This window comes from Antennarius striatus, chromosome 18 (assembly GCF_040054535.1).
Source record: "Antennarius striatus isolate MH-2024 chromosome 18, ASM4005453v1, whole genome shotgun sequence".
NCBI classification, from domain to species: Eukaryota; Metazoa; Chordata; class Actinopteri; order Lophiiformes; family Antennariidae; genus Antennarius; species Antennarius striatus.
In genome coordinates, this window is record NC_090793.1 from 2,118,745 (window position 1) to 2,140,450 (window position 21,706).

Sequence of the window (21,706 nt, forward strand, 5' to 3'; positions counted from 1 at the left end):
TCCTGGAGCGCTGCCGGCTCCTCCCGCGCCGCCCGGCTCCTCCAGCTCCACCTGCACCTCCTCCGCCGTCTCCAGCCTCGACACCGCCTCCTCCTCCACTGCTGCTGCTGCTCCCTGCTCTCACCATCCGCCCTCATTCCTCGCGTCGCTCCATCACGGCGGGGAGGAAAGGACTCCCAGAGCTCTTCCTTCATTCAGGGAGAACCTCCCCCCCCCCTCCACATACTCGCTCGTCTCAGCTGACCCCTCCCCTCTTCGTCCTCCTCCTCTTCGTCCTCCTCCTCTTCTTCCTCCTTCCTCTTCTGGTGGAATATATTCTCGTCCCTCTTGACCTCCTCTCAGGCTTCTCTCTCCCTGGTCCTCTTGTTTTCCTCCCGTTGCACCCCCCACCCTCTCCCTCTCCCCCCCCCACACTCTCTCTCTTCCTCTGACAGAGTTGTGATGATGCTGAGAGTCGGGGCGATCGAGTGCTTGCTGTGGTGTGTTCAGTGTAAAGTGTGTCTATTAGTTAAGCTTTCCTCTGTGGGGGTGTGATTGCAATCCACAGTGGGGAGGGAAAGGGGGGTGTTGGTCACATGACTCATCGGAAATGAGGAGGGCTGAACGAGTGAGAGAGAGAGAGAGAGTGGGGGTGTATCCTCAGGGAAGGCAGAGTGATGTAGGACAGAGTCAGCGATGTGGACGAGAGGAAGAGGAGGAGCGAACGGAGAGAGATGTTCTGTCCATCTTCTCTCTCCAAAGATGGGCACATCGGCGAGGAAGAGGGAAGAAGAAGATGAACAGGTGACAGGAAGAGGAAGAGGGAAAGCAAAGGTGTGACAGGTAGGAAGGTAATATGAATAAGAAAGAGGAAGTGTAGGAAAAAGAGGAGGAAGAGGAGATGGATGTAGGAAACGGCACCATAACATCTGGTCATGTTGAACCAGCCCGCCGCTCTGACGCGTTTTTCAAACCACCAACAGAGAAATAGAGGCGTGACGTACGACACGGAATCGTCAGCAAAAAAAACGACTTCTCTTCCCCGTTTCTGATTAAAAAAAACACCACAAACGAAACTGGACGTTCAGCTGTTATTCGTCGTCGTTTCTCCACTCCAGATGAAGAGCAAAAGGCCAACTTCGCCCATCGCTTCTGCGATTGAGCGTTACGTAACCGCATCGAGAAAAGTACCGGCAGATGAACTGCTTTCACGATAAATGAATTGCAGACGCGGATTCTTTGTGGTGCTAACCATCGTTGGTGCAGTCGCCACTTCCAAACGCCTGAAACGTCCATTTAGGCCCTCCCGTCCCAAGATGCATCATTCCAAACTCAGCTTTTTTTGGCCATCTTCAGTCATCCAGGTGCTAATATACTGTATTTAGTGTACATGTAGCAGCTAGCAGCGGTTAGCATCTCGCTAACAGAAGATTAGAATGTCTGCGAGAAGGAGAGCAGAAGAGCTCAAACACCAAAGTGACTGTTTGAGAAGAGAGAACGCAAAACGATGTCGTTCTACACGTCAAGTGTGTTTAGCTCGAATGCAGAACGCCGGGTCGTTATAAACGATTACACACCAGAGGAGTGAGACGCTCGCACAAACACACAACAGCAAACAAGACAAACAAGAGGATTGTCGTGGCAACGCTGCAGGAGCTCTGGATGGAAAGGGCTTTACGGGGTTAACAGAACAGAGTGCAATGAAAAACAAACACCGACAAACTTAAGTCACCCCCCCCCACACACACACACACGCACAATCTGATCACAGTGTGTGTCAGTCTGCAGGGAGGGGGCGTCCAGAGGCAGAGATATTCCTCCTGAGACTGGAGTGCAAGTCCGTCCATCGCTCTAATCTGGGCTCTATCGGCTTTTAATTGGGCTGTTTCTACCACACACACACACACACACACACACACACACACACACATCCACCCACTGTCTGTCTCAGTGTGTTAGTCATTCAGTTTGAAGACGAGGTGAGTGTGAAAAGTGATGAGAGGGGAAAAGGAGCTGAAATCACTTTCTTCATTTTATCGATGGTAAACGATCTTTTTTTCCGAACACGACTTTTCTTGAGCATTGAAGCGATCTGTCGTCACCTGCTGATGAAAATAAAGCGGGTAGATCGTCTTTCATTGGTGGGGCTAAACGTGCCAAAAGATTAGAGAATGAAGTAAACGTCTGTGAAGCTGACTTCACGTCAATTCACAGCGGCTGAGAAGAACAGAAACGATACGACGGTTCGTCATCATGGATTAAATCTCGTTTGGGATTCAAACCAATCAGCTTCTGTCTGGTTTAGCTCCTCATTATCAAAGTCTGAGTCAGTCCCTCACGCTGTGTGTTGTTAGCGCTGATGGTGATATCAGCTGACAGACTCAGATGGGATGGCCTCCTTCTAAATGCCTGTGTGTGTGTGTGTGTGTGTGTGTGTGTGTTACTGCTGTGTTTGTTAATTGGTCTCTATATTGGATCAAGTCTAACATCAATGACCTCCAGGAAGTCTACAATATTCCAAAACACCGCCAGAGAGTGGCTCCCCCTGCTGGAGCAACACAGACATGACAGTTTGTGTAAATCCTGAGATGTTTTCTTTTTTTTTTTTACACATAGCCTAAAAACTGGGATGAAAAAAGGTGATCAAATGGTTTGGTAAAAATACAAACTATAACGTAATTACAAGAACTTTTCTTTAACAACAGTATTCACCCTTCGAAAATATCAAAATAGTGTCTGACGTCCTGTGATTTGTTATTCATCTGGTTTGCATCCTACATTTTGTGAAGCTTTAATACAACATCCGCTGACTTTGAACAATATTTTTTTTTTGCCTCTTGTGACGTTACAACTGCAGCAACAGTTGAAGAAAGCAAAGGACTGTCCAGGACATATTAAAATTGAAGATACAAGCAAAATCTAGAACCACCAGAATCACATCAAAATCTACTGGGGTCCATTCTGGAAGAAGATTCACCGACTTATCAGGAGATCCTTTCAGTAGTTTATCTGGCAGTAATCACCAGTAACAACAGGGGGAGCCAAACCATCACACAGCAACAACCATCGCCTAACTGCTTGTTTTTTTTACTTCTCATTATATAAATCTATAGATTATCAAAATGATTTGAAGTGTTTTTACTGAAAAACGGAATATGTCCCGTATAAGTTTACTACCGCCTCCGTTTGCAGCCAAGTTTCTGTCCAGAACCCCCTGGATCGGCTCTGATCTGCACCTGAAACCTGTTTTTGTTCAGGTGTGTTTTCAGTCGACTCGTGTCCCTGTGGACCGGCAGCGTCTCAGGTGCTGCTGGTGGGGACGCAGGTGGGGAGGCGTCGCCCTGGGGACGGGTGAGGCATCAGAGCTTCACCATCAAATCTACACAGTCACCAGGAAACTCATTACCCAGAATCTTCTGTTTACGCTCCGTGGGCCAATATATCTGAAGAAAATAAGACGTGTTGGTAATGTTGTGTTTTTAGATTGTGGATCATTGGAACCAAAAAGTTCTCGCATCCATCAGTTGGTCTATTTGTGGTGGTGAAATGAGGCGTGGGCAGCTCATTGGAGCATTTCTGAACGTTATCAACCAATAAAACTCTGGTCTTGATTTATATCATTTCCATTGTATTGATTATTAGTCGAAAAGGTGTTTTATTGGGAGAAATGACTGGATTTTCTCCAATGTAACAATCTCCTCACCCTCTTGATATGTCAAGACGCTTGTTTTGGTCATGTGGTACGTTACTCAAAAAAGAAGGTCGCAAACCGGCGAAAATAAGTAAAAACAAACGTCTTTGGAGAGATTTTTGATAGGAGAAAAAACTGAGGAGCCAAGAGAGGAGCCCATGGCTTCATGAAAAAGAATGCATCTTCACGGAAAATACCAAGAGTCCTACTTAAATCTCATTTAATTTTGCTGTATTTAATGTGTAGTATTTGATACAATGACAACAAGGCAGTCAGAGACTGCAACATCTCACAACTTACCCTGACCTACTTTCAGGGTAGGTCAGGATCAATTCTTCAGGGTGGGTTCAAAGCTATGCACTAGCTTTGACCACAAATCAAAGCTAGTACATAAGTAGATCAAAGAGCTAGTTTCGATCTATGGTCTTACTCACACTGGCCTTCTCCCTCGACTTTCTATCTTAACCGGTTCCTGAGTGTACAAAACTTAAAATTTGACCTTCACCTAATTTTCTCAAGGTGAAGGTCATCATCTCATTTTTATCCCCTTTGCTGCCCGTGTGATCTGCTCGTGAAGATATTTGGTGGACGAACGGACCAACAAACGGGAGAACACACGAACACTGACAATCACAATACATCACCGCTTTGAAGCGGGATGTAATGACCAAGAACCCCCACATCAACAAATACGAATGTGCTGCTAGCATCATAGCTAGCAGCTTACTGTACTGCTATGGCTAATGAAAATAAAAATTAACTATTGGAGAAGAACTAACTTAGGAGAAATGAGGTACAGGTGCTTCTTTGGGAGGTGAGCCAGATTTTTCATGCTCATAAGATTCATTTTTATTCCGGACGTACATGTCATGCTAGCGACCCCAGCGGGGATGCTAAAGCTAAAGTGTGTCGCTTCACCGGCGATGGGAGAGGTTTGGGTTTTTTTTTAGCCGTGCGAGGACAGTTGGAGGCTGGAGTCATAGCGATGGTGGGAAGCGATGGTGACGACGGTGGTGAGCTCCATCTCTCCTCCTCCTCCATCACCTCTCCTTCTGTTCTCCTCACCTCCATGCTGTCCGCTGGCATCCTCCTCTCATCCCGTCTGTGTGTGTTTGATACGTATGGATGCTCCCCCTTCAGGGCACATCAGCCTCTTCACACACTCACACACACACACACACACACTCCGACACCAGAGCAGGCTGTGTTACAGTGATAGCTTGTTGGAATTGCCGCTCGGAGCTTCTGTCGTCACGGTTGGACTCTCGACATGAGACGAGATCACATGACTCCTCTGCAGCATAAACAACAACTGCTGCGTTCACACGGCATCTAAACACGCAGAAACCAGATTAAACCGAGCATCACCACCACACCTAAAGGGAAATGAAACCTGCATTTTAAACCTTTTTCTAGATCAGATCTGGTTTTGCTTGCGTCCAATCCCAGCATGCATTCTGTCTACCCTAGCAGCATCACTTCTGAACCAGGATCAGTTCCTGGAATCCAGTACCAGCATCCGTCAGTAGTGCTGTAATAGTTTCCTCCCCAGATGAGTCACCAGGTGTGTTTTCAGGGCAGTTTTCAAGAATTTCATTTACATTTATTCGACCTGGACTAAAATGAAGAGCCTGATCATCACCAGAGACATGAAGCAGAGTCCAGTTTGTCTCATAAATGGTTAAAGAAACAAAAACAGCTCAGGCTGAAACATCAGGGCAGGAAAAGATCTCAGATCAGAGAACAACTGGACTGGATGATTGGATTTTAAGCCGGGCCAACTGGTGACCCCTCCCCACAAAAAGACACACAAACACACTGCACTATGAAGTGATCTCTGACCTGCAGCCTCGGATTTCTCCTCTGATCGAATCGCGATGTCATCAAAATGGACATCAGGGCTGTGATTGGCTGAGGTCACCCCAGACGAGATAAACACTTCAACTTCCTCACCAGATGACTTTGATTCTGTGGTTTCACCTATAAAACTAACCCTGAACTACAGTTCAGACAAACACACACCGATCACCTTGAGAAAACTAAATTCCAACGTTTCTCACAACTTCAAGGACGTTCCAGGTCCAGCTTGAGTCAGTTCAAGGAAAATAACTTACGACACCCTGAGGGACCCTTTTCAAAAACCCTAATACTTTTGACTCTGATCAAACTTTCGGAACCAGCGATCAACGTGCTGGCATTATTAAAGGTCAGACACACACACACACACACTCTGGATTCAACACGCATCCCAATCATCAGCATGAAATACATCAAGACAAAGGTCACATTCCAAAATTGTCGTCCAGTCCCTGCTTTTTTGTCAAACGGGGGCTCAAACCCGTCGGTATCGTTAGAATCCTGTGTCGGTGAAACACAGGGAGTTTCCAACTGGAATCACAAATATGTCTCCACCAGCGATCGGATCCACCTGAAGACAGATTCACCGTCATGTAGGGCCCCTGATACCCGACAAAAAACAACTCAAAACTTTTCAAACAAAAACTCACAAAACTCAGATTTTTAGGAATCAACAAGTCAACATTGGTGATTGTTGACTGTTTATCATCAATAAATATTTAACATGTATATAAATTATTGATAGAACCAACTAGATTACTTCAGCTTTATGGTCTGTTGCGTGTGCATATGATGAAGCTAATAAATAAATATTTTCTACTTTGAGTAACTGAAACACATTTTAAAACTATTTTCCATTATTCATTATCCAACTTTTCAACATCACTGTCCACAAAAAATATGTTTAACCATGAACAACCATTCCAAACCCATTTGGGACCACTTATAATGAATATTTGCAAATTCATTTAAGAAGCAAAACATCAGATTAGAACTAGACACACAAGAGGAATACTACATCACATCACATTACACTACAATACATAATTACATCAATCATTAATCAACAAATTATTAGTAATCAGCTGCATTGACAAGTAGCTTAACCCTTTAAAGCCAAGTGGATTGTATTTGATGCAGTTGGCCTTTCAGGATGTTCAGACTCCTACATCATGACTTTGATTTTTTTTTCCCCTAAAAAACCTGATGTATACAATTATATGTATGCAGATTTAGCAAAAAAGTATTCAAATTAAAACCTCATTTACATAAATACATGTTATATATAATATATTATTGACAAATTTGTCATTAAGAACCTATTTTCTGGAAATTTGATTTTCCTGGTAATTATTTAATAGTTCAGGCTTTAAAGGGATAACATAAAGTCAACAATATTAACTTATAGGTCTGTATTTACGACTAAAACGCGAACAATTCAGATTCGCAAAACTATACCATTAAATTATGTGACAAAGTAACGATTACATTTTTATTTTTTTTACAAGAAATGATTGTAAACGGTCGTGTTGAAGTTTAACAGGTGTCATATTTGATTTTGCATTAATTTAATTAAAATTAATAATCCAAACTTGAACTCCACACCAGCCTCCCTTTGATAAACGCATCATTTAAGAGCGTAATTTACCGTCAGACGGATGAGAGAACCGCACAGAAAAGTAGATTTTTTTACCAAAACTATAACCGTCTGTCGGATGAAACGCACCCCGAATTCATCATTGATTTGTAATCAATCAAAATGATCGGCTGCAGCGAGTGTGTGCGTGTGTATTTAATCGTTTTTTTCGTGCGTTACCTTAGTGGTGACGATACAGATGCAGTCCATCGCTCCGAGCCGGGAGAAAAGCCCGGGAACGTCAACATGTCATCGCGCGAGCCTCCTCCCGCAGCGCGAGCCTCGGTTTAAATACCCTCCGCTGACAAACAGACACCGACCTACAGCCGCAGCGTAGCCGCGACAGAGTGCGTGCTCACCGGGGAGCCACCTCATCCCTCCCCCGGTACTCCTACTCCGTCCCGGGGTTCAGCGGGACTCAGATACTCACGCTGAAGCTGCGTTTGAGGCCGTGGGATATCCGAACACTCAAACTTATTGTCCTCACGCTGCGCAGTCCTGACACAACCAAGTGGGAGTAAATAAATTTAGTAGGATTATTATTAGGACTGAAGCGACAATCCAAACGGAAAACTTTATTTAAAACGTTAAATAATTTATTTCAAAACCGGAAAGCAGCATTAAGATATCTTTTCTGACTGTAATTGCGTCAAAGCACATCCATACTGATGCGATTTTTTTTTATTCAAATGTAATTGAAAGAACATGTGAAACAGAAAGTACTAATAAGGAAACAAATTAAAGACCAAAAATATGGATGAAAGAACAACCGATGACATGAGCTCCCTTCAGTTTCTATTCACATCTGAAAAAAGTTAATTTACCTAAATTTTCCTTATTAAACTCATTTTTATAATATGTCACCATTCAAAGTTAGGTATTGTTTCAATTCAAAGAGATATCCGCTGAAATTTCTAGTCATAGAATATATTAAACCCAACAATCAGAAGCTAAAAATGTATGTGTTATTACTTTTCTTTCAAAATAACTCAAAAGTTGATTTAAAAAAAAGACTATTTAATCAAAATCCATCAAATACAAACTGTCAGTTGCATCATCCTCATATGATTTGCATGTCACCTAAAGAAGCTATGAGGTGGTGTATTTTACATCGGACCTCAAACGCATCACACGGTGATGAATGAATGAATCATGTGAAGACATCTTTAAGTGCTGAACAGGAGGCTGCCTGAGGTTTTATTGTAGAAAACACTCATGCCCACTACCTCACACTGGTGACTGAAGAGCTATTGATGAGGAGGAGGAGGAGGAGGAGGAAGAGGAGGAGGAGGAGTGAGTGTAGAAGCAGCAGCAGTCGCCAACGCATGAGCGGACGGCGTCACAATTACAAACACTTTACTGTTGCAGGAATCCCTCATGTGTGTCATCACATGGCGCGTCATGTTATTATTAAATAGTCAGAGCTCCACAGGAAGTGATGTCATCAGACCTCCACACATTAAATCCAGAGCCACTGAAAACTGATTGTCCTTAGAAATAAGACTCTTTTGATTCAACACCAGACTGCAAATTCAAAAACGTGCGTCAATCACATTCTGTGACTTCTTTTCAATAACATTTTTCTAATCTGAACGCTTCAATAAACCAGATTAAACTTAAACGACAGGGAATAAAACATCGGCACGTCACACAATATAAACAACTGCGTGAAACCAGAAAAAGGGAGTGTTAATCACAAACAGCAGGGGGCGGCAACGCACCAGGGTAGCATTGTCGTTTGGAAAAGTAGAAGAAGAAGCAACTCTGCCTGTTATCTTTTCACTATAATAGTGATTAAATCCACGTAAACGTCACACAATTCACGTTGTATTGGCTTAATCCTCATCTACAACATTTACACAACATAGACGCAGCTTATGTTTGATTTATACGTTGTGTACGTTGGTTTTATGCTTCCAATCTACAGTTCTTAAGTTGTATTCTTCAGTATACCGTGCATGATGGGAGATTAAAATACAATTGTTTTTTCAATGTGCATATGAAAACAAAAATCTTAAATGTTCGTTAATACCCGTTTGGGAACTCCACGCAAAAGCGTTAAGCTAATGTCGTCTAAACGGCGTTTTTAAAAAGCCGAGCTTGTCTATCAAATCACGACTCCTCCAAATGTTGCAGCCATGGTGGAGGTTTGTACTCCAAGCACTCGTTTATTCATTTAATTTTTTGTTTCATAAACAAGTATCATCAAATGAGACGTTGAGTGATTTGACTGGTCGTCTGAAAACACGTCATCGGTCGTCAGAACACGGGTCAGGTGACGTCCGTGTTCCAGATCTTTTCCTCCTGAGGTCAGAACACCTCCGTCAAGTCATTTCTGTTTGACAACATGAAGAGCGGTGATGATGATGATGATGATGATGATGAGGCAGAACATGAAGACACCAACAGTCCCAGTGCGACTGAAACCACCACCATTAACACCAGTACAGCTCCAGTCTCTGAGCTCAGCTGTGTGTTCTCTACCGGTTCTTCTGGTCAGTGTTTGGGCGCTCGCTGCTGCTGCTGTGTTCACAATCACATACCAACACACCAACACGGACACACCAGTACGAATAGTGATCTAAAAAAGCCTCTCGTATGTTCAGAATTTCCCACGGCAACGACCTTTTCTTCACTTAATAGCCACGGACCTACAAACTGGCTAAGCTAACAGGTTAAGCTAACTAGCTGTCCTCCATCCAGAACCCTCTTTACCCACAGCAAACAATGCTTTCATGACATTGGTTTGTTGGAGAGATCGGAACATTTACTGGTGCATTGTGGGTAGTGCATAGTCTTTATGGTGGCACATGCAGAAGGCAGTACATTAGTATGTGATTTAGAACACAGGGTTTGGATTATAGCGGCTAAAGCTAACATTCCTCAAGAATTTTTAACGTTAAATATGTCATTTCTGATCTATAATTTAAATTCCACCACTATGACTGACGAACTTCATTTTATGTGTGTGTGTGTGTGTGTGTGTCAGCTCTGATGACCGGAGGTGTACTGTTTGGACCCGACAGCATGAGCCAAAATGAACGCAGCACAACGAACCATGACCCCTGAACACAGCACGAAGGCCCTCACCATGTCGCTGCGTTTCCATTCCGTCTTTTATCCCCCGTTAAAAAAAAAGTGAAACCAGAGAGGAAAATCAGCCGGGACAAATTTTTAAAAGAAATCTTCCAATTTACTTAAATTCAACAGGAAACAAGCTCAGCGAAAGAGAAGCGTTTCAGTCGGACGTGAACAGTTTTTTTTTTACATTTCCTTGCAAAACTAAAATTCTCCATCGAACCTTACAGATTCCGTAGGTTGGTGATCTTTAATATTTTCTGTTCAAACTGCACAGCTAACCAATTTAACGTTCATGCTGATAATATATTCTGACCCACGTCAGCTACTGAGGTGAGAAGCTAACAGCTAAGCTAACAGTGTCGTGTGCCGTCGTTATTTTGCTTTTTCTGTAAATCTGTCGGACGACTTTGAGGACATTTGTTTAAGAAAGGGATAAATGAGTAAGAGAAGGGAGTTTAAGTTTTATAATATACATAAAATAAATCAGTCGTGCATGAAATTTACACTTCTTTCCTGATTTAGTTCACAAACATAGAAATTCTGCATGAATATCTTTTAGTTCAGAGTTTAAACTGAAGGCGACGGGGAATTTCACAAGACTAATGGTTTCTACCTGTCAGCCCTTTTTTAAAATTATTCAGATGTTATTGATGTTGTATAATTTGATGAAGGAGTGAAGTCTGTTATATTAGCATGTCAGAAAAAAAATAAACTAAATAAATAAAAAACTAGCTATTGAAATACGGATTTTTCGCCACTTCTCTTTAGCCGTTAGCTTCGATTTTTAGGAGCTTCCTTCTCTGGTTTCACGTGTTCGTCGGCGTGAACAGCGACACCCTGTGGCCAAACCGGGCAAACCTAACCCTGGACCCAGAATGCAATCCCCCTTTCCTCCCTCTCCGATGGTTCCAAAAGCACATGAGGACAGGATGGGACATGCGGCCACGACACCGACACCCCCTCCCCACCAGCAGCAGGCGTCCGGTACTTACTTGTGCGTCGTGGCGGTGCGGGTGTTTGGCTTGCGCCAGCGTGTGGAGGATTTCGTTTAGGAGGGAGGAGTCCTACGAGCGACGAAGCGTGTTTACAGTCGAGGGGGAGGGGGGGGAAGAGGAAAGAGAGAGAGAGAGTTCAAACACGACATCAGGGTGGAGGACGGGTGGAGTTAGTGGGGGGAAACACAGCGGGGGTGGGAAGGGGGGAGACAGGAAGCAAACAAACACAATCGTGAACAGCAGGTGTTTGGGTCTGGACCCGCGAACACAACCAGCGCGAGCCGCGCCTGCGACGACGCAACGCTCCGTCACAACCGACCAATCACAACAAGGCGTGAAGAGTTCCACAACAGGAAACACACCAACACAAAGCAGCGCCAAAATAAAATAACACAAATGGGACCAATCAGACGCCTCAGTCTCCGAACCCGACGGGTCACATGACTAGCCTAGTTTAGGATAAATGCTTGAAACAGGTGAGGCTAACTGACTTAGATCAGGCTTTGTTTGAGACTTGAGCGCATCACATTTCCGGCCCCTCGCTAGCAGCTAACATGCTAAGGGCATGCTAAGGGAGCTAGCATCACCCATGAGCACCGTTCCTGCCGAAGCCTGAAGAACCTCATCAAAAGAAGCCGCTGCTGCTGGACAGAAAAGCCAGAAAACTGAAAGCTCTACTTATGGGAAGAAAAGCAGTCCTACTGGTGATTTACGAGTTCTTAGATGTCTTTAAAGTTCTTCTACGAAGCCGTGGTTAAAGTTTCTGATGGTTATTCTGCACAAAGATGCTCGTTGTTCTGCATCAGAAGAGGAAACGTGAACCCAGCCACGCTGCAAAGTTTCAATCAGGGACAAAAACGAGGATGAAACGGGTGACGGCACCCATTCCATCACATTTCAAGGCCAGAAACACGACAAACACCATAAACGTGAAACACGAGCGGTTTGACGTGACGGCCGATCATCAAAAAGCTGAAAGAGCCGCTTTCTGATGTCCCCAAGAAGAAAAACATTTGAAGCTAAAACTCCCTTCTGAAGGACCTATTTTTAATAATCTCTATTTTTACTTCTCTTCTTACCCACAGAAACTGGTTTTTGGCCACTGAAGCCACCGTTAAACTGGTGGCCGCTGCCCTGCTCTTACCTCGATGCTGGTGCTAAGGCTGGGCAGCGTGTCTGAGGTCACCGTTGTGCTTTGAAGGCTGGAGAAGTCCCACAGGTTGACCGGCGCAACCGGGTCCGCCGCTTTGGAGGACTCCACCCATCTCTGACTGTCCAATAAGGTCACTTCATAAAATTCCTGGATATCTGAGACAGAAGGAGAAAGGTCAAAGATCAAGTCAAAGGTCGAAGTGAAAAGGAGGTGGAAACATAATTATTTGGACCAATCGTGCAGGTTTTATCTGAGGGATCGCTCGTTCCCGACAGATTTTCAGACTCCAGTCAGGATTTCAAAAAGCCTGCAGCTCAGCGGTCGCATCAAACCTACTATTTTATTTTTGGACGAGGCCTCACAGAGAAGCGGGATCTAAAATAGCCGAGGCGTTCTTTGGCTCGGAGCGGCAGCTGCAGATGTTTTCCCATCAGGATCACCACCGTCCACAGACCGGCACCGGAGCCACCGGTCCTTCAGATGGCCCCCAGTAGGTCACAACATTTAACGCAACATTTGAAACCAATTCTCAAAGAAGAGCAGACATCGGTTTGTGGAATTGTGAAAAAACCCACCGTATCCTCTGATTGGTCCAGAGCAATCTGAGGGACTCGACCTGGGTTTAGGGTCAAAAGATGGAACCATCGACAGTATTTTCCGCACTATAAGACTTTAATTTTCTCAAAACCGACAGTGCGCCTTATAGTCCAGTGCGCCTTATATATGAAAACTGTTTTTAAAATAGGCCGTTCATTGAAGGTGCGCCTTATGGTGCAGAAAATACTGTGATACCTGGTTCTAGTAAAAAAAAAAAAAAGAAGCTTAAAAGTTATTGGGGTGGAAAACATTTTCTAAATTGTGAGGAACATTTCCTGTAGCTTGGCCCCTTCACATTAAAAGCATGACATGTGTCAGCAGAGAGGCATCGGTGCCACGTGGAGTTCTCCTCTAATCTGGTCTGTAGAGTTAGCGTTAGCTCGCCGTCTAGCAGCACTCGCTCAGACGGGTCACATTATCGTATTTATATTATGTGTGCTTCAAGGATTACACTCTAAATTCTGTCACACAACTGATTGACATCAGATGTAGGAGCGACGTCAGTGAAAACGAACCCCGACACGATTCCTCACTGACGGAAGTCAAACTGTTTGAAACCTGAAAATAGATCCGAATATCAGACGAAGGCCTAAAAATAAACTCAACCAAACACTCCCGTTGTGTTCATCTCTCCAAAATGAATTGATATAAACTATGGTTCAGTTTTTGCAACTGAAAAACAGAGAAAATATACATACAAATAAAAAAAACCCAGTTGATTATGACATCACAATTGCAGAAAGATTATAAACTTATGAAAAACTCACATATTTTAAAATTTTTTTGCTCATTTAATTGGATCAATATTTAGAGGTTTTAAGGAATTTGCTGACGCAGCAACAAGTCTGGGACAAAAATACTTCAAAATAAAGTTTCAAACAGCTTCAACATGTTTTTAATAAACACCAGTAAAATCTAACATCGCAATAAAAACGAAGACCGTCAGGATGACTTTGTTTCTGCCCTACAGCTGATGGGACTGGAACACAGGAAGTCTAATTCCATTCCTTTTAACCCATTTTTGAAATTCCCATGTTCCTTTGGGCTCACCAGGGCAAACACCCCCCCCAGCTCAAAGCGTTTCAAAGCTTCATAAGAGACGCAAACCGAAGGGAGTGGTTGTTGCTGCGATGCAGGTTTCTCTGCTCTTAGTCTGAACGTCCTTGGGGAACGGCCTTAAACACGGCGCCGTATTGATGTCCAATAAAGTGAGACCTCTGCGGAATTGTGGGAAATTGTTAGAGATCGTTTTACAGTGAAACCCTTTCCTGGGTATGAGGGTTTGTCAGCAGCGTTGGAGCGACCGCAGAAGACCGAAGGCAGGAGGGGAAGGCGAGTAGCTTGTAAAACGAAGGTGGTTTTATGTTCTGAGGCTGATCGGGGGTCGATTTGTTCAAACCCGGTTGACAGGGACTCAATCTGAAATCTGAATTTCTCAACTGGGGCGATGGGACGTCAGTCACAGCTCTAGCACCTCCCAGCAAAACAGATTTCCACCAATAATTGGTAGGAGTATGAAGCTCACCATATTCAAGAAAGAAGAGACCCCCACAGCGGCTAAAGCTAACGCTAGCATGTCAGACAGCTAATATCGTAGCTAATGTTAGTGCCCAGCGTTACTCTCATTCACAACAAGTTGACGTCTCTACGACTGATATAAATGACGAACAGTATGGAATCATCAACTCATCCAGTGAGCTAATGAAGTAGAAACTAACTTGTTCATACCTAAACTAGTTGGATACGTTTCTGTTCGGGGTAACTGAGTTTCCTAAAGCTCAGAAAAACGTTAAAATTACATCCCGCTTCAAAAAGGTGACGTATATAACTGTCAGTGTTCGTCCCTCCGTTTGTTAGTCCACCAAATATCTTCACAACCGTTACAGATAGAAAGATGAAACCAAAAGCACATTACTCGGGCAGCAAAGGGGATGAAATTGAGATGATGACCTTGACCTTGAGAAAGGTAGGTCAAGGGTAAAATTTTGAATTCATGGGGTGTCGCGGGATGTTTCAGTCTGTGACCGTCTTGTTGTTGCCAACATTAACCTCAACAAACGACAAACTACCTTGGCAGACAGCTGCCCTTTTCGTCATAAATTATCCTTTAAACAGTTCCGTTTTTAATTCATTTCCATAATGAGCTGAATATTCCTGCAGTTTGGAGCAGCGTCCGCCTCTCAACCTGCTCATATATAACGTTTTAACTGAAATGACGATTTTATGACAGTAGGAGTACAGATCAAAAAGGCGTGGCACCCAGCCAGGCTGCCATCCGCTGAGGGATCAAACATCCTCAGCGCTGCGTTCGAGCGTCTGGATTCTCTTGATGAAAGCTGCAGCGTTTGTTTGTGATGCAGCTCAAGAAATTAAATGCAGATGAATGGCAGAAATCACACACACACACACACACACACACACACACACACACACACACACACACACACACACACACACACACAAAACGGAGTGTGTAGTTCACTGTGGATCTTCATCTCCAACAGATCACATTAACCAGTCAGCCTGAAGTCGGACACAGGAGCGCTTGTTGTCCAGTCTTATAAAAGACCACACCTATTTAGACCGCTGTTGCCGTCACAGTAGAAGCTGTGTGTGTGGAAAGTACACAACGTCCAGGATGAAGAGCCACGCCTGGAGAGGAGCGCCCAGAGGTCAACAAGTTGGACTGAATGAAGGATTAATACCAGTAGAAGTAGAGACTGACATGAATGAGAGTCTCATGTAGGAACAGGAAGTGGTTCCAGGCGGTCCAGATGTTCCGGCGAGGCCTTAAAGATCAAAAAAGTGGCAGAGACGAGACTGAAAGTTAGACAATGGTCGTCTAGGAGACACTTTAATGTCCACTTCTATCGTTTGAACAGCAGGAAGTGAGGAAAACCAAGCAGGTAATTCTGGAAAGGACCAATTTTACAGACGTGATAAGGACGACACGGGAATGTATGTAGGATGCTGGCGAACCCCGTAGGACGTAGGATGTACCTGACCACTGATTGGACCAATCAGAGACGGTTTAGTACCATCGAGCTAAATAAAGTTGCCAGGCAGGGAAGGAAATTAAAATGATAAACTTTTAACACAACTTCCATAATTATTTATATCTCTACACATTTGGTAGATCCAGATTCTTTGTTTTTTCCTGCTTTTGAAGCAGTTTTGTCAACTCAAACCCAGATTTTGGACTGTTTGTCTAGATATTTGAAGATGTCACTTTGTCAGTCTTTGTTGTTTGGTCGTGACCCTGACTGTTGAACCCTCATTGACCCCCCTCCATCACAATAATGAGCATTCCCTGCCTTTGACCCTGAAGGTCATGAATCCAATCCAATTAGCAGAGGAGCTTCAAATCTTTCGGGCTTCAAACCGATTTATTAGATTGAAAACAATCACTTGGCGCCATCTGTTTCAGATGGAGCAGAAAGAATGAGAAGTAAAACTGCCCCGCTGTCTGGTGGTGGTGGTGGTTGGGGAGGGGGTGGGATTATGGAGGGGGGGGTAATCATCATGTCCGTAGAGGGATTACATCGTGCTCATCCTGCGGCAGACATCTCTTTTTTTGGGGTGGGGGGGGGGGGTTGGCAGATTGGAATGTGTGTGGCAGAAACCAAGTTGTCATCTGCGAAACGACGACGAAGGGACGTCAGGGCGAGCGAGACAAACGCACTGAGGGTGGGGGGTTTGGATGTGAACACAGGAAAGTCTAGTTGGGGTAAAAGTGCATCAGACCAGTTGGGGACCAAAACGGCAGCTAGCATTGTCAGCGGGTTAGGCTAACTTCCTGTCCTGACCCAACAGGATCTGGGACTGCTGCTTTCTCGGAGTGATGCAACAAACCAGAGAGAGTTGGACTGTAAACACAACAGTCCAAACACAAAACCATCCGTACCTTTGACCCCAGACAAATCTGCTGATGTCAGGATTTTAACGGATCGCTACCGGATCCTCCGCTGCGGTTTCCAGACGATGTTATCGGTTCTCGCTCACCGGCCGCCACAACGACCGCAACACCTGCCTTGGTGTGTAAACCCCATCTGAAAATCAATCCCCTCTGACCAAACACGGGGCGACGGAAGGAGATTGGAGGAAACGGGCCGGCGGGTTCACGCTGACGATGACTCATCTATTAGTGATGACGGAGCCGAGAGGAGACGCGTCTGCAGGACGGACGGAAAAGCGAAAGAACGGAGACGTCGTCGTCGTCGTTTGTCGATGGAGCCGTGTGCATTCAGCCCCATGAATAATTCATTACTGACACGAGTTTCCTTTACATTAGATTCCCTCCATGACACATGGCCGACTAAGTGATTACATTACATAATTAATGGAGTCATTACTGTTGTTTGCACTGAACACCACTCACATCGGCGCCAGAGCTTCACTCTGAAGGATCGGATCAGGGGGAGTCACATGAGGTAGAGGTTCATCCATCCATGCGTCCATCATCCACAAATCCATCCAACCATTCATCCATCCATCATCCATCTATCTATGCATTTGTCCATCGATTCATGCATCCATCAATGCATCCATCCATGGATCCACCCATTCATCCACTCATTCATGCATGCATCTATCCATTCATCCATCCATCCATCATCCATTCGTCCACCTGTCATCCATTCATCCATCCATCCTCCATTCGTCCATCCATCATCCATCCCTTCATTCAACCATTCATCTAGCCATTCATCCATGCATCCACCCATTCATCCATCCATCCATGCATCCATCCACCCATGCATCCATCATCCATCCCTCCACCCATTCATCCATCCACTCATGCATCCATCCATCCAACTATGCATCTATCCATTCATCCATCCTCCATCCATCTATCCATTTATCCAGGAATCCACCCATTCATCCATCCATCCACCATCCTTCCACCCATTCATCCATCCATTCATTCATGCATGCATCCACACATGCATCCATCATCCATCCATGCATTCATCATGCATCCCTCCATCCATCCATCCATCTATTCATCTTCCATCCCATCATCAGACTGGACAATCCAGACATTCCAGATTCTCTCGTCCACATCCTTCAACCAAAATCCTGCTAACAGCTAAATTAACACAAAAAAAGAACAAAGATCTCTCCTTATTGGAGTAAAAATAAACACTGGATTGATAATAACTATTGACTTTAACTCACTAACTCGGTGAACTCGTGTTTCACATTTGTGATGCCCGACTAATCCACAAACGGATGTTTAACGCAGGTCAGTTCAAGAGGAGAACCGGGAGGTTCTGGTCAACGCTTGAACAGGATTTCTACGCCGTTTCCCTCGGTGACGTCGATGCTCGTCTTCAAGAAGTGAAGTCATACAGTAAGTCAGTGACTCCAGAGAACCTCAAACACACCGGGCCGCATTCCTGCTGCTCGCCGCCCGTTGACGCCGCAGAGGCGCCTCGGGTTTCCCGTTAGCCGGCAGCGACGCAACAAAATCATTACGAGTTCACGTGCAAACCTGCAAACAAGCAGGTAGTCTTCTGTTAGCAGACAATAAAAACATCCACCACAGATGGCTTAAATAAACCATACCGAACAAAAACCGATAAACACCAATAAAAATCCAATATTCCGGCAACAGATCTCTGAAATGTTCGTATTTTTTAAATTTATGACGCTTTCATTTATCCTGGGAACACACACACACACAAACACACACACACACCAAATAGCAAAAGACTGACTCAAATCACCTGTACTTGAACGCACCACACAGAAATCATTCAAGGTCCAAACAGAATAAATATTCTGCTAACATGTGAGAAGAAAAATTTTCTACCTGCTGAGGAAATTGATCAGAAATGATCTGATCACATAAGACATTAAAATCAATTTATTTTTATTGTGGTACCAGTAATTCAAAGTTATCAAACTTTTTTCAGGACGGCTCCTTGAATTCAAGGACTGCTTCTCAAGGGACTTGTACCTATGAGAGCCTGGAAGAGGTTGCTCTGGAAGATGTCGATGACCCTCTGGATGGAGTGTCGGAGGTGTCGGTCCTCGGCGCGCTGCAGCTTGGCCCGATACTCCTCCAGCAGCAGGAGGGCTCGCTGCGCGTCTGGACAGGAACAGGAAGTAGAAAAGGTGAGTCAGGGACTCCACAACTAACATAAAGCATCATGGGAGACGGGGTGGCGTCGTCTCAGCACACCAGCGGTCCACTGCCGCAATAATCCATGAGGACTGAAGCAGGGAGCTCCACTCACTGGCTCTGTTCTGACCACAGCATCCATGTTTGTTCTAACATTATATTTAAAGATATTTAACTGTCATTACATCAGAAGATCGGACTCACAGGAGCAGGAAGTTTAAGTCAGGTTTGGTTCAACGCAGCAACTAAAACTAAAAGGAAAACATCTAAGAGGTAATGAACACATGTCCAAGACTTTCAATGACTTTTAAGGCCTGGAAGTGGTTTGAAATATTTAATTTCACAGTTTTAACACAAGAAACAACAACATCAAATAAGATCAGACATAAAACTGCTAAATTTTCAAAACATAACACATTTTCTAATTTATTTATAATCTATAATAGATTAAAATGACTAGTATGGTAGAGGCCTGTATGGTAGGTAATACATTACCTACCATACATGACATATTAAAGTTATAATTCAATATATTGTCATAAATTACAACTTTTCCCACTATTCTAAATGTGTTTTCTAATGTACACAATTCTAATTCTGGAGGAATTTCACACACTTAACTTAAAATTCTATTTCTTTCAGATGTGAGGATCCTGAGGATTTCCTTTCTATTAAGCTACTTTATTTTGGACAATTTTATTTCATGCTATTGATCTATTTCTACTTTATTTCACTAAAAATTTGCCTCATCTTATATTTTTAATGTACAAGGATTTACGGGTCAGTAGTGTGGGTCTGCCCACAATCACTCACTATTCTGGGCACATCTCTCAAACTGTGCTCACTACTTTGACCAAACTTTATACAAATTTAAATCACAATAACTAGTTGTTCTTTTTAAACACCTGGAACGCTTAACAAATATTTTCGTTCCAGAGAAATGCAGTTTTTAAAGGTGACAGAAGGTCATCATCTATCAAAAAAAAACAGCATCCACATCCACATGGTCCAGAGGAATGGAAACCGGTCAGATATTGATTATCTATTGGAGGGAAAAATCATGCATCTTGCCATTTTATTTATTTAATTTTTTTACTAAGCAACCAGAAATTTTCTAAATTTTCATTTCTCTAAATGAAATACAACAAATTACTAACTATTTAAAAGATTGATTACTATGTTTAACCTTATTATCATCACAATGTCGACTGTCCGTCTGTCATATTTTGTAGATTCTTGCATTAATATTATAGTTAATCGTACTTTACAGTCCGGTGATTGTTGTAAATGTGAACATTAAAGTTTATTTGTAGCTCTCCAGACGAGCCGCCCCACATTAAACTTGGTTAGCATCGGCGGCTAGCCGGCTAGCACTACTTTAACTCACTTTACCTGCCTGGCCCGGTTCGGGCAGCGGAGCCGCGCCGACTTCTACGCGTGTTGTTCCGGGGTTGTGCGTTTTGTTTTTCCCGGGTTATGCGCGACTTTATCCGGGGTTAGGTGTGTGTCTGCTTCGGTGCTGTGTGTCCCCCCCCACCCCACACACACACACACACACACACGGGGCTAGAGTTGGGACTTTCTCTCGGTGATTAGCCTGTTAGCTTGCTAGCTGCTAAGAGGAGCGTCTTACCTTTCTTTCTGACGGGCATGGCTCGGCTCGGCTCGGCTCGGCTCGGTTGGGCTCGGCTCGGCTCGGCGTGCAGCTAGTCCTGCCTCACGCGCTCCCTCACGCGCGCACTGAGCGGGGTTTGTTTTGTTTTTTTCTTTTATCGATTATTCCGCCACTTAAAGCCGCTGTCACTGCTCCAGGTCCGGGATGAACGAAATCCCTCCACGACGACAACAAGTCCCCCCCCCACCACACACACACACACGCACCAACTCCCTCCGCCAGCCAAAAAGTCACTGTCAAAGGGACCCGGTCCGGTGGAAATAACAAAAAATAAATAAATAAATAAACAAAACGAGTGTGAAAACACACAAAGAATCCCGGGTGAAGTGGTGCCACAAACAGGCTCCTCGTCCGCGGCACTCCTTCATGTAGTTCCCCCCTCCGCTGGAGAGGCTCCCGTTCCCCCGGCGTGCAACCGCGCGAGGCTTGAAGCAGCCGCGGGACGAACGACACCGCAGGCCGGGTGGGGGACTCCGCAGGAGCCGCTGCGCTGGAGGAGGAAGGTAACGGTCGATTCAATGGTTCCGCCGGTCCACGGATAAACTAAAGTTCACGTCCCGAGCTGGGGGGCGGAGGATGGGGGTGAGGGTGGGTGGGGGGCAACTCCATTCCGGTTCGTCCGGCTCTCTTGTTAGGATTCCCGACACGGGCTGCATTCGTGTCAAACTTGCCCTGATCCCTCCTCTACTTCCTCCTCCTCTCCTCCTCCTCCTCTGGCCTCCTCTTCCTCCACTTCTCCTCCCCAGGTCGACAAATTCAAAACTTTCCAACCAAAATGGCGCCTGAACGGAGCAGGGGAAATGTCAACCATGTGACCCCCCCCCCCACACACACACCCCCACCCCACCCAAAAAAAAGAAAAAGAAAAGCCTTACCGGTACCTCTCTGACCTGTCTCCCCGCTGCGCGGCTCACC

At 44.5% G+C, this 21,706-nt stretch overlaps 1 protein-coding gene across 12 annotated transcripts in view; it reads right to left on the reverse strand.

Moving 5' to 3' along the window:
- Nucleotides 1–21,368, reverse strand: part of dlg1b (discs large MAGUK scaffold protein 1b) — a 53,434-nt gene extending 32,066 nt beyond the window's left edge. For all 12 annotated transcript variants that reach the window (XM_068341625.1, XM_068341623.1, XM_068341622.1 and 9 more), the window contains exons 1-3: nt 20,750–21,368; nt 18,952–19,083; nt 12,384–12,547 (exon numbers count right to left, since the gene is read on the reverse strand). In XM_068341625.1, coding sequence (XP_068197726.1) covers nt 12,384–12,547; nt 18,952–19,083; nt 20,750–20,768 — 315 coding nt within the window. In that variant the 5' untranslated portion in view covers nt 20,769–21,368. The remainder of the gene's footprint in view (nt 1–12,383; nt 12,548–18,951; nt 19,084–20,749) is intronic.
- Between the last annotated feature and the right edge of the window lie 338 nt (nt 21,369–21,706).